The sequence below is a fragment of the Apteryx rowi genome, unplaced genomic scaffold (assembly GCF_003343035.1).
Source record: "Apteryx rowi isolate R43461 unplaced genomic scaffold, aptRow1 scaffold_161, whole genome shotgun sequence".
Taxonomy (NCBI): Eukaryota; Metazoa; Chordata; class Aves; order Apterygiformes; family Apterygidae; genus Apteryx; species Apteryx rowi.
This window is the reverse complement of record NW_020447875.1, coordinates 1,308,154-1,321,539: the sequence shown is the minus strand read 5'-3', so window position 1 is coordinate 1,321,539 and position 13,386 is coordinate 1,308,154. Positions and strand designations below refer to the sequence as shown.

The 13,386-nt window shown below is 38.7% G+C and overlaps 1 protein-coding gene across 5 annotated transcripts in view; it reads left to right on the top strand.

Moving 5' to 3' along the window:
* CAMK4 (calcium/calmodulin dependent protein kinase IV) overlaps window positions 1–13,386 on the top strand; it is a 207,127-nt gene that overhangs the window by 137,567 nt on the left and 56,174 nt on the right. For all 5 annotated transcript variants that reach the window (XM_026059868.1, XM_026059870.1, XM_026059869.1 and 2 more), the window contains one exon: window positions 3,868–3,940. In XM_026059868.1, coding sequence (XP_025915653.1) covers window positions 3,868–3,940 — 73 coding nt within the window. The remainder of the gene's footprint in view (window positions 1–3,867; window positions 3,941–13,386) is intronic.

Here is a 13,386-nt window from a genome sequence, read left to right as displayed (position 1 = left end):
ACTTCCTTCTTCTGGTTGAGTTTTGCCAGGAGCTCCTTGCTCATCCATGCAGCTCTCCTGCCTCCTTTGCTTGACTTCCTACTCATAGGGATGCACCGCTCTTGAGCCTTATATTATTCACATATAACATAATGTGATGAATTGTGTGCAAAACACTATTTTCTACAGTTGTTTTTTTAATGCTCTCCTGAAGCACAGCCACACACATCATTACATTGTGTTTATTTAATGTAAAGTGTAAATTCACAAGGGCTTTGTTTTTAATGTCTACRTACTCCTTCTGTTGTGTGTTTGAATGTCAGTGTCTTATCAATACTGACATATAGTTGTCTGAATCAGGGTGGTCTGATCTTCTAAATACTGTGGGCAGGATGCCAGTTTTGAACATCTCTTTGATCCCTCTTGTTTCAAGGAGTCAGGCAATTGGTAGTTCCCTTTCCAGCACTGACATGGCATTGGCAGGAAGCTAGGAACTTTTCTTTGATTTTGGTGAGTGGAGGGGAATACAAAAAAGGAGGCTGCAGTTAGGGGATGTCATTTTTTTCTTCTGAAGTTGTATCTCCTTGGAGAAGAAAGAATAGAATGAATATAGGCTTTTAGACTGTRTGGTAAAATTAGAAATTCATCAGCTCTGGAGAGAAATGTAAATTGAATCATTACTGCATTGCCATGTTTTTCTCCAATTTTAGTCACGTACACAGGAAGATCAGAGAAATTTAAATGCTGCTGCTTAGAAGAAACCCACCCTTGTGCCTAGCACGTTTCTGAGGTCACAGGCACAGGGTGGTGTTGCCACTGTTCTGGTGTGCTTGCTCAAGGCCCAGAGAGATGGCCTGTTTCCCACACCTGCGGGTCGGGGGCTCTCCTTGCTTGTGACACCGCCGAGCTCTGGGATATTGGAATTAAACCCAGAGGGCTCTTAGCAGGTCAGCGTTCATGCAACAGTCCCACAAGCGGCCCTGTGCATTGTGTTTTTTCCCCTGCAGTGCATTGTGGAATATATTCTAAAAAATAAAATAATATGGAAGCAGAGGGTCAAACTAACCCAGCGCCCCTCTTTTAGGGGAAAGGACCGCCTGGTGGCATTGTTGAGTGCAGGAGGGCAGGTTGGTGGTCCCCCTGCGGAGCCTCCTGATCACAGAAGCCATTAGCGTGAACAAAATTGTGTGAGTGTCACATGAGATCCCAGAGCTGACAGTGGGAGCAGCAGAGACTTTTCTGTTTTAGTACCTTGTTGCCAAGTTTGAAATTTCTCTCATTAATGTCTCCCATAACTTACTAAAGGTTTTAAGCTTAACAGAATTATTATACTGTGAATGTTTTTAATACTTAAAATCCTGTAAAACAAGGTTTAACATGCTTATTGCGCCATGGAGGGAGGAGCTACTTAGCACCAGACTACCAGCAGGGAAGTTGGGATGGGGAAGAAGTCAATATTCTCAGAAATACTTTTGAATGCTAAAGTCAGGAACCCACCAGCTAAGCCTAAATATCTTTTTGAATTTAAAAGGAGGAAGAAGCCAAACTAGTATATATGGAGGAGCAAAGACCCAAGTGGGAGGGCCACTGGGGCTCGGTTTGCAGAGCAATCTACCAGAGGAGGAGAGTCCAGACACCCGGACGTAGCTACAGAGGAATCCTACTTTCAAGCATAATGTAGCATTGTACTGTGTATTTTATGACTTTTTGTAACCTCCCTCCTAAACTTGAGACTGAAAGCCTATCATAATTTCTTGCCCAGTAAACTTTATATTCTTTCACCCTTATGGGAGCAAGTCCAAGTAATCTTTCCATGATGGTTTAAACGGACCAAAGTCGTGGAAGGACTGGAGGTAAAAAAAATGCAAAGTTAGAGATACAGGCCCATTCAGGGTGGAGCAGTGCATATGGGATGGTAGCTGAAAGGCTACCAGGAAAAACGTTGTTAGAAGTAAACCCCCCAAAATTACGCAGCCAAGAAATCTTGGCAAAATGGAATAAGTCCTATCTGAGAAGGTTTGCTGCTGTTACCTGATACCGGATAGATAGACTTAAAAAAAAGTTATCTGTGAACACAATGAGTTTTAAGGTAAAGTAATTGTAGTTGCTTAGGATACTCCTGTATAGACTATTGTCCACAGTACCATGTTTGCTAGATACGTCTCTGGTGCATTGATTCATATTGCAGCGAAGGTCCTAGAGAGTAAATAGTAATGCTCTTCATATGCAAATTAGTCTTGTCATCATAGTAAAACTGTAGGGAATTGCTTCAGAGGTAGCTCAGTATAAGTCTAGTAATTAGCAGAAGAGAAGTGGTGAAAAAATACTGCAAAGGGGAAGCAGGGACAAAGGAGGATACCCTTGCTGCCACAGACCAAATCCTGTTCTGGACCCTGGGAGAGAAAGTTTCTAGTGGCACTGTTGACTTCAAGCATTACAGGCTTGTTCTTTTCCTGATTCATGGGGCTCTTCCTGCACTGTTTTGTAAAAATAGCTAGTGTGCTTGCAGTAGATCACTTTATAAAATGTGTAACTAGGCACCACAAATACTGCTTCTAGGATAACATCTGTATGTGTTTTCTTGAGCTTTTGAAAAATCAATATGGTATAAAATCAAAACTTCAGGTCAAAGGTACCCTCAATGTAACTTTCTGAGGGAGAATTATTGTGGTTCACAATTACTGTGTATAGTTAGATGTACTGGTGAAAATACTGTTGTGTTTCTTAACTGGAGCATTACTAAGTTTTAATGATAGATCCTTTATTTACTAACTTTTTATATGCCACTGTGCAAATCAGTATGTTCTGTTGACCTTGTTTAATTGAACTGTGCATTTATGTTTGGGTTCATTCTGTAATGGCAGTTTATATTCTGGAAGAAGATGTGATGCAAATCCTGAATCAGCCCCTAAAATCTGTGTCACTGCAGGAGTTCTTCTGAAGGAGTTCTAATAGTACGCCTGGGCTTTGGGAGGAAAACTGTATTCACCTTTGCTGCCCTTTATGGGTATTTCTGAAATACAACACTTCAGAACATTACTTTAACAAGGAAAAATGTTTTCTGGGTTAATGTTTTATCATTATAAGGTTCCAAGGAAATAACATTATTAAAGAAGAAAGTTGGGGGTTTTTTGTTTTTACATAATTGAACTGATGTAAAAGAAAAGGAAAAAGCAGATTATCAGAGACCTTTGGCACTGATAAGTATTGCTGAACTCACCAGAAGCTGCACATGGTCAACACATTTATAAAATCAAGGTACTAAGTGTCATCTATACAAAATAAGCATAGTATACTGGAGATTTACATTAAGAAGAAAAACAATTTTGTTTTAATTAAACCATGGGTGTTTCTGTTGACTACAGAGCCCCCAGCTCGTTATACTCAAGGGACAATTTGCGCCTAGGAAATTTTGATATCAGCCCTTTTTCTTGAGTCCCACCTTGAACAATTCAGATCTTAGTGGGCATAGCTGCTTTTTTTTTTTTTTTTTTTTTCGGGGGGGGGAATAAAGGAGGGCTTAAAAACAGCTTAAGTTAGCTGTAAATGCAAAAAAGTAGCTCCTAAAGGATACCTGGTTCGTCTGAGGGTAACTCAGATTCCCTGAAGTTTAACATCTGATAGAATTCCGTAATGTTTCAACTGAAAGTGTATACATTATGAATTCCTTACTGAATTGGTATTTTAACTCCAGCTTCTCATTTAACTGGAAATTGCAGATAACCTGGCTTACAAATGGGCTGGTTTTCACTCTTTAGGGAGCATTGCAGACTCCCAGGTGTACTTAAATTTGATTATTTTCTAGTTCACTTTTCAAAATAAGCTTTTACTTACATGATTTGTTTACCTTAATCCTTACCACAATTTCTCTTGTTGCTTTTTCTGTAGGATTGTGGAAAAGGGTTATTACAGTGAACGAGATGCTGCTGATGCTGTTAAACAAATCCTGGAGGCAGTTGCTGTGAGTATTATCTAGCAACATATGCTCAGTACCTAATCTTTCACCTATAATGGCTCAATAAATACTTAGGTGTGAAAGAAGCAGAGAAGTTCACTGGAGAACAGTCCACACAAGTTCCCTTCAATAGTTATTTTTATATTGATTTTTTTGGTAAGGTAGCGACACTTTGAAGGGGAAGAAGTGACCTTGGATGGCTGTCAGAAATACATTTAGTGCTCATCTGTTAGAGTTGAGTGAATGTTCCTTGCCTCTATCCAGTGTCAAAAACCTGTGGAGCTCAACACTGATATTTTAGCTCTAAAAGTAATTTGAAATCACTGGCACTTATGTAATCTCCCATTCATTTTCTGCAGAGTACATAGCAGTAATTTATTTGGAATCTTAAACAAAAGAGAGKGCATTACTCTTCCTCTCACCCTAAAAGGATAATAGATTGACTGAACATGTTAGATGGTGCAGAGGGTTACAAGAATTCAAGTTAGAGACTCCTGCAGAATATTGCCATGAAAATAGTTATGCTTCATTTACAGTTGTTGCCTGAAAGTCAACCTTCACACTTTTTGATGCTATGCAGAAGCATTCAGAGAAACAATGTTCAAGGACACATAGCAAGAAAGTGTGCACTCCTGGGAAGGTGGATAGTATAGGTTACAATGTATCTAATCAACAGTTAATTTTCACCACTCTTCAAATTACGCATACTCAAAAAGGCAGTAATATTGAGAGAGATCAGAATAAAATTTGGGGCCAGTGGGTTAAGCAGTGCCTAATATAGCTTCTTCCTCTACGTTTTGTGCATTTTTTAAAAATTTCAGGTTTTGTACAATAGTTTCACATTCAAAAAAGAGAGAAACAAGCCTTCCATGGCTCAGCATAGCTTAGAGGAAGGTATAAATGTCTTTGAGACAACCAGAGGAAGTCTCCTAATAGCTACATTTAGTATTGCTGTACATTATCAATATTTGTTAGTCAGTTGTAACTCTCCCATCTGATTTCACACCAGAGTTCACTAGGCCAGCAGTCAGGTGCTAGGAAAGTGCATAAGAAATTAATTAGTCAAATGTACGGTCTACATGCTAGCATTGATCACTTCCAGTGCGGAAGAGAGGACATATTGGACAAGGAAAAACAGGCCAGTTGGGACACTCAGAGGACTTTAGACTAATAGTAATGCAAAGGTGGTTTTACTTTGTGAAAATGTGATGTTAACTAGGTCTAAGGAGAGATGCACACTAAAGATTTTGCCTTCTGCAATGCCTGGTAGTCTAACTTCAGAGTCAGCAAATATATTTTGGTTTTATCCAGCGGCACTGTGTGGTTGTCTGCAGCAGATGTTTGGAGTGAAGTGGTGAGGTAGGAGAAAGATTGTGAAGACCTTGGAGCAGATACAAGTACTCACAGGAGTGCAAATAGTGCAGGTGGGAAGGTGAGTGACTTTGGGTGTATTCCAAAAGTGCCAGACCCTTCAAACAAGCCTCAGCTGTCAATCTCATGCAAAAGAGAGGTCAGTCTGGAGGGCTTTTTCACAGTATAGTGATGGCCAAAGCAGGATCTGTACAGATTGCCCAGGGAAGTGCAGAACGTGAAAAGAACTGTCTTCGAGATAGGATCGGTGGTGATGGTTGAGCTCTGTCAGAGATACCCAATTGTGAGGAAAAGTTAATATGGTTAGAGTGACAATGTGATTATTCAGAAAGAAGAGACTGACTCCAGCGTATTTACCTGGGATGGTAATGAGCTATCTCATTGGGAAAAACTCCCTATAAATCATGTTTGGTATTGTTTGTAAGCCTGTTCACAATAATTAAGAAACAAGAACAGGTGTTTACTGCAGTAACATGACACACTGCAAGACCATCATGTTCACTTCGTGCTGCTTTCTGAATTATTCTGACTGCATACTGAGTCACTCTCACCCAAAGTAATCTAAATTATGTATTTAAATTTAGTGCATAGCATAATGCATTTGTACAAGCTTCTTAAATTTAGATCAGATTATTATTTTATGGCCAAATTGTTCTTCCAGTAGGAGTGCACCAATTAAGATGATTCTACACTATTTATCATTCTTTTGCAAAAATTGTGTTTTGCTGAAAAATGTTTCAGGTCTTTATTTCTACAGCCAGGAGCTGGATAAGATCTTCAATTTGTAAGAATTGCAACAGCTTGGTTGAAGTCAAGGGAACAGAGGTGAACAAAAGCTGAAAAGCTGGCTTTTATATGAGCATGCAATAGTTTAAGTCTGGACTTTTATAGATCCCAGTACTAGATCCCTAGCTAGAAGAGGTTCTGTTGACTTACGTTCTTACAGCTGACACTGAACATCCATGCTGAAGTTGTGAAAACTGTGGAAATGGCAGTTCCCAAACTGGGATCTTGGCAGTTGTGTGAGGATTTCAATTCCAAAAGAAATACAGTGGCAGAATGGGATTTGTGGGCAGCACTGGAGTTACCACTGGAAACTATCTGGAAATATTGCTGCAGAAGAACAATCTTTCCAGAATGAAAGAAAATATATCCGTAGATCATTCTTAAATGAATGTGAATAATATAATTCTCTCAGCAGACCATGCCAGCTAATACCCTACTGACACCAGGTAGAGATTCTTGATCTTTACGGTTGTTCAGTAATTGCTCTTAGCAAGAGAAGCATTCAGCCTTAATTTTGTTAAACTCTTGAGCTCATCTATCTACTTGTTTTATAAAGCCCTCATTAAGGGCTGGTATAATTTTGTAGTAAAGGATCTGTCCTCGAAATATAGTGTTGATGTGGGGAGGTGTTATGTCTTCATACATTTTCAGAGAGACTTAAAAGGATAAAATCAAAAGTGTAGTGCAGTTTTCAAAAATACCTAAGCATTGCTTAATTCCCTTTGAAATTATTAAACCAAATGGAGTTATACTCTTTTTAAAAAATCCCATAAAGCTTCTAGGTATATTTGTTTCTTGTAATACCTGAATACCTGAAAGCTTAGCTATAACTGGCTTACTGAGATTAGGCAAGAAGGCAGAGCAGCACAAAAAAATGAATCCTAGTCTTCTAGGTCACAGAACAGCATCAAAATATCAGAAGGGTTCTCTCCCAAGAGCAAAGGAACCAACAAAAACTGTACTGTCACTGCTGCCTGAAGACCACAGAATCCATTTTGCCTTTTTCCATGATTTTTCTTTCTGCAGGTGATTGCATCTTATCTGTTGTTACTTTTTTTCTCTCTCTCTTTCACACCTTCACCTTTTCTCTTATTCTTCCCTTGTTCTTTAACCAAAGGGCGCGTTTCAGGCAGGGAGGTTTTGTTCCCATCCTAGATCTCAGAACAGAATGAATTTCAGTCTTGAAAGAGGATGCATTTGAGGACAGTCTGTCTCAGCATATCATTGTCCTTTTTTACCTTCTCAGAGGATCAGATATATACAGTGTGGGGTTTTTGCTCACTTATTCTGGAAGCAATTCTTCTGTTTTGCATCATAAGTGAGTTTCTGCATGTAGATATGAGGCCTGATCTTCACTGCCTGGCTTGTAGAAAGAATTATTGATGTTTGGGAAGTCAAATCGTTATTGAAATGTTAGTCAAAAGAAGACACTGAAACATTTGGTTATAAAGGACATTCTACTTTTTAGTTGATTAAACTTAAGAAATGACACTGATTTCTTTTAATGTGTGCTTTCTAAATCTTTTATTTGGCGCTAATAATAAACCACAGTCCTTCTTGCCTAGTCTGCATCAGTGTCAAAATGATAACTTTCTGCTTGAGGGTTTAATTAGTCTTTTCATTATATTTACATTTGAAAATATTTTTAACCATTTACCTTTTGTAATTAAGGCAGTTAATAACATATCCTTTATATTTACTTTTGAACTCATCCAGCAGTCTTTAAGTTGATTTCCCATCACATTTTATAAAAGATTGTTTTCTTCTCATTGGCTATTATCTTGTCTAGATAGGACCATTTTCCTGAAGCTATATGCAGGCCCCCCTCCATTTTCATTTCTATTTTTTATTTCAATTTTCTGCTACTTCAAACCCTATTGTATGCCTACACTTTTACACCATTCCTTGTCAGCTTAAATTCACAGGGAGCATGCTGAATTCTCAACTGTCATGGCAAAGACAGAGGGCACTTAGCCACTTGCAGGTTTGAGAGGGAAAATCTAGATTAAAGGTTTATATTCACTTCAATGAACTTTGATCTGGCCTATAATGAGCTCCATGGTAGTAGGTGAGAACCAACCATGGATATGCAGCCTGCAAGTATATTTTACAGACCCTGAGGCCTTAGTATCTCTAAGAATTAGAGCTTGAATCAAATGAGATAATCAGACTTTAAAAGATCAGTTGAGACCCAGGAGAATTGATTAAAATATTTGGGGATTTTAGCACTCAAAAGACAGTGAAGAGTAGATAAAAATTAAGAAAATGTTTTGTTTTTTCCATGCAATCATTGAGTTAGTGCTTGTTGTAGATGTAGGTCATTGATAGATTTTAGTTTTAGCCACTGACTACGAGGTTAAACCTAGCCAAGGTAAAAATGTCGCGGAGTTTGGGAGTTTTGGACATGGCAAACGTGTTATATTATCAATATATACTTTGCAGGCCTAAACAGACACACTGTCAAGAGGTGTAAGTGTATTGAAACAAATCAGAAAGAAACCTGGGGTTTAATTCTGTATAAAATGAAGTCTTCTCAAGACAAATTCCACAAAGTTTGTGGGAGGAACAGCTATATATCACATCACTGCATAAAGACTGGTATAAAGCAGTAATAAAATTTGGGAATACTGTATGTAAGAAGAGAGATCTTGTGCATAATTGTAGATATTGAAGGATTTTTACTTCCTCTGTTTATAAGATTTTGCAAAAGGTTTCCACTTTAATGGGAGACATATTTATACTTTAAATCTTTCCCTGATGGATTGTGAGTGTGTTTTGTGCTCTCTCTGGTATTAGGGAATGGTTTTCCAAGTCTCTTCCTGAGATAAGTGTGGTTCAAGTTACGGTTAGCAAGCGGCAATTGTTCTGATCTTATTCAATCAGAAACCAGCCATCTCTGCACTTCTCAGGTGAAGGACAAAGCATGTTTAGCCACATCCCAAGGGGAAAGAGAAAGTTCTGTCAAATTTTCCTCATGTTTGCTCAAAAGTGATATTTTAGTACCTTGGCAAGTTTTGGCCCTTGAGGGAGAATGCAGTTGTRAGTGTAAGGAACAATTCTTGATACCATGACTGTGATTTTGTGCTAAGGAATATGAGGTTGTATCATGTTCTTTTTCAGCATGGTCTGCTTTTGCCATTTTCTTTATAACCCATCAAATGGAAGAAAAGCACACTAATGGTTAGTTTTCAGATTTAACACTAGCACTCTACTGTTTGAGCACTTCTTTTTGGCAAATTTATATGGCAACATTTTGGAAAAAGAGGCAGATGAATATTGAGTTCAGAAGCAATGCACCAGCTATTTGTAGTTAAAAATACAATTTGTGAAGTAATTTGCGGAAACACTAATGAGCACACTTGTGTTCATCCGCTTTTTTAGAAGAAAGGTTATCAATATGTAGGAAAAAATCTGTATTACCTTTATGATAATTTGTTCCAGGAAAAATACAATATAGAAAGTTGGGACAATAAATCTGTTTTCTTTCTTTACCCTAATGCTTCAGCTGTCTCACATCAGTGAGCTAGCCTGGAGCACTGTTAGCCTTAAGCTTGCTTGGGAGGTAAGGACTGATCACAGAGATTGACTTTGAACCCATCACAAGGTGAGATGTCGATACCTGTGCCCCTGAGCTGGGAGTGGTTGCTGTGCAACTACAGCAGGGACCCTGGGCATTCAAGAGGCATTGTTTTCACTTTGATTTTGTAACAAAGCACAGCTTGGGATATTTGGTGCTGTTTTTTATGGATGAAACAAATCTGAAGTCTTTAATATACACTTTTCTTAGAAGAATATCAGCTGTGATATCCTGGAGAGCTGACTGTGTGAATATAATGTTTTGCCTGCCAGATTTCTCCATATGTGTCTTTTGCTGGGTTTTTGTTTGTTTTAAACTTTGTCTTATAACCTGTTTGGTGGTTCTGTCACATCAAACATGCTGCAGATGGAGGATACACAAGACGTATCATTATGGGTGCCTTATTGTCGGGTGAGGTCTTCCTGGGCCTTGTCTCCTGACCAGTTCTCTGTAATGTGACCTGTGTCTTCGGCTGCTACTTTGCTTCTGATTCAGCAACTAACTATGGTTGGGAAACTCCTGCTAACATAGCTTTCCCCAGGGGCAGTCCTTGCACTCTAATATCCTTCTGTCACCAAATCTTATTCAGCATGTTCCCAAGCTCTCATTCTAGTCTCCTGAAACTGGCCTGTGAAGAAATAGCAAGAGGTATGTGCAAAATTGTGCATATTTCTGGGCTTCTTCATTAGCTACTAGTATTCCAGATACCTTCCTATTCTTGGGAGGAGGATTGGGAGACAAAAATCTTCTTTGAATGAGCTTCCTCGCTGGAGATGGGAAAAGAATTTTGCCTGGACCTCATACAATAAAGAGAAAACTGTTCCAAGTGGAGCASTCCTCCTTTGGGGTCCTGTCAATTTAAAGAATAAGACAAAAGCAAAACGAAACACCCTTTCTGCCCTTTGCGACTGGGTGATATTTCCTCATGGCGGGTTGAGGACAAAAGAGGAAGACATGCTCCTCTGTGTGCCCAGCCACGGAGGCTGGGTTGCTGGGCTTGCAGTAGTTGTAGCGTCAGCCTTGCAGTTTGCACCGCCAGCGCTGTGGCTAGGATAAGCCTGTCAGTTATGATAAAGAGCTCTTCTTCCGCGAAGCAGCTGTAATTCCATCACACTGTTGGCTCCTGTCCCGTCCTTGTTCAAGATAATGCTCAGGAGGGAAGACTTTTTGAAATAGCCTTCAAAGGTTAGGGCTTCTGCTTGCTTTAGTGTTGAACAGTGATGCAGTGCAGAACGTAGTGGCTTTTAGTGTTGGGAACTCAGGAGTGCTAGTGTAAACACCTGTGTGCATTCAGACCTGAAGTGTTTTCCATTTTCTAGGGGGGGGACATAACTTGAGAAGAAAAAGGAGCAGATGTGTCCAGCAATCTGTAATAAGTCCTGTCGTGTTTATTTAGAAATGTCTTCTGAGGAGTGATCCAGTGGCTTTCTAGAGTCTTGTTTTGGGAATCTGCACAGAAACATGTGAAGAGCTTTCTGTGTAACTTCTGTTATATTTGGATTAGTATTTGGTCCTTCTCGTGAGTTTGTCAGGCTAATGCGACCTCCATTGGATTCAGTGGGTTTAACAGAACCCTAAATGTAAACGTTCCCTTATGGCACAGGGACTATTTGGGCATTAGTTCTATTTCAGAGGGTTTAAGGGCAAATGAGTTCATATGAAATCTATTTGTAACAAACTAACAGAAAATTCAAATTACTGTGTATTTGAGTTCTGCTGTGTTTCTTGAAAACTCTTTTTATATGCATTTTGGAAAAGCTAAATTTGGTTAATATTAAGGAATACTTTTCCATTTTTAGAAAATGTTAATGAATGATAAGACATTGGCATGGATGCACATGTACAAAGTGTGTTAGTGTTAAATAGATGCAATTCATTTTACTCACTTGTAAACGTGATCTTGCCCAAAGGATTAATAAAACAGATTTTGCAGTAATCTCACACTACTGAACTGGCCAGCGTTTGAGGATAGTGGGTCCATCACTGCAAAATGTTCCCTATAAAGAAAGTTAGCAAGATGTCTAGTGTCAGTTAAGAATTCTGCTTATTTCAGAAATAGGGCCGGAAGTAATGAGGCACTGGACATTTTTCAAGTCCCCTCCTTTTCTTTTTGTCTTTTCCTGGTACTTTGTACTTTGTTTACAGACATAAAAAATACACCTTCTTAATATTCACTCATTGACACAGAAACACAGGAGAGTACTGAATTTTTAATTGTGAGATTAGGATAGATGCCAAATACTAAGATGCTGCTTGCCTGAAGAGCTACCACCTGAACAGTAGTTGAAGCAATATTTGTGCATTCATCCATTGTATTTCATTACTTCTGTAACAAACATCTTCAGTAATGATCATTCCTAGAAGCATCCTTAAACTAAAAGAACAGATTTTTTTGTAAAATATTGTGCTTTGTTTACAAATTGCTAATGTCAAAAATTTCATGTTGAGGACATCTGTATGGCTTGTGGCAGTACGGCTTGCACAAGTTGTGCACATGAAGCTTTTCAGAGAGTCATGCACAAATCAGATCTATGCTTTTACACATTGCCAGTTAAATGCCTAACTGGAGTTTTGTCTAAGTGGATAACAGATTTGCATACATACCTGATATGCAAGCATGCGATACATAAATCTAAGAGCAATTTGAAAATTATACTAACATCTGCTTTTTATTCAAATAAATTTACCAAAATGTCTGTAAACCTCTAATTACAAATTAGGTTCTGTCATCTGTTAAAGCAGTGAAATCATTACTGTTCTTTTTTTTTTTTTTTTTTTGCCTAACTGAAAGATATTTTGTTTTCTGAATATTCAAATGAATATAGAGCTCAAAACTTTGCAAATCTGGCTGACCTGGGCAATGGTAGTAAACTCTGTTTCCCCTAAGTGGTTACCCCATATTCAGGGGCGTAGCTGCATAATTGCATAATTATATCCACTAGGTAAAATGCATGAAGATAGGAATCATGCATGTTAGTTTGTGATTATTTCTAAATGTTGTGGGAGACAAAAGGAAGGAGGGCAGGCAGGTTCAACGCCAGTGCTGCCAGCCAGCCTTGCATCCCATGCATCTGTCCCTGCTCCCCATCAAGGCTGTGCCCAGTCCTGGTTTCTACGATGGGCTGCTTGCCTGCTGCTGTCTCGTGTGCAGTGTGCCAAACTGTCCTCTGTTCCCTGCATCCACACAGACCAATATATTATCAAGTGACCGCTCTTGTTTCCAGCTATCTCTCTCAGTAAAAAAAAAACCAACTTAATTGCTTTCATGTTGCATCTTTTTTGGCCTCAAAGAGGTATATTTAGCACACCAATCACCTTTAACTTACATGTGATTGAATACGTGTCCTGAAGAATATATTCCAACGTGTAAGGCTCCATAATGGCAGCTTTGTCTAAGTTAATTTTTCTGATGTGACAAAATCATATATATTTAAATGTAAGCTCAAAGTGCCAGTAGTCAAACTGATTAGTAGTGATGTATCCAGCAGTTGTAAGCTATGAATTATAAAGAAATGTCTGACCTGAAGATGGGTATACAAGTCATACAACTTTCAGAAAGTTTCAACACATCATTCCTTTGTTATGCAAATTAACACAAGAAATGTCAAGACAGATATACTGCCTGTACTAACTGATTTAACAAAGTTTGGATAATTGACAGGTATTCTAAATTCTGTGTGAAGTCTTGTTCTGAAATAAGATAAAAGGCAATAACTAA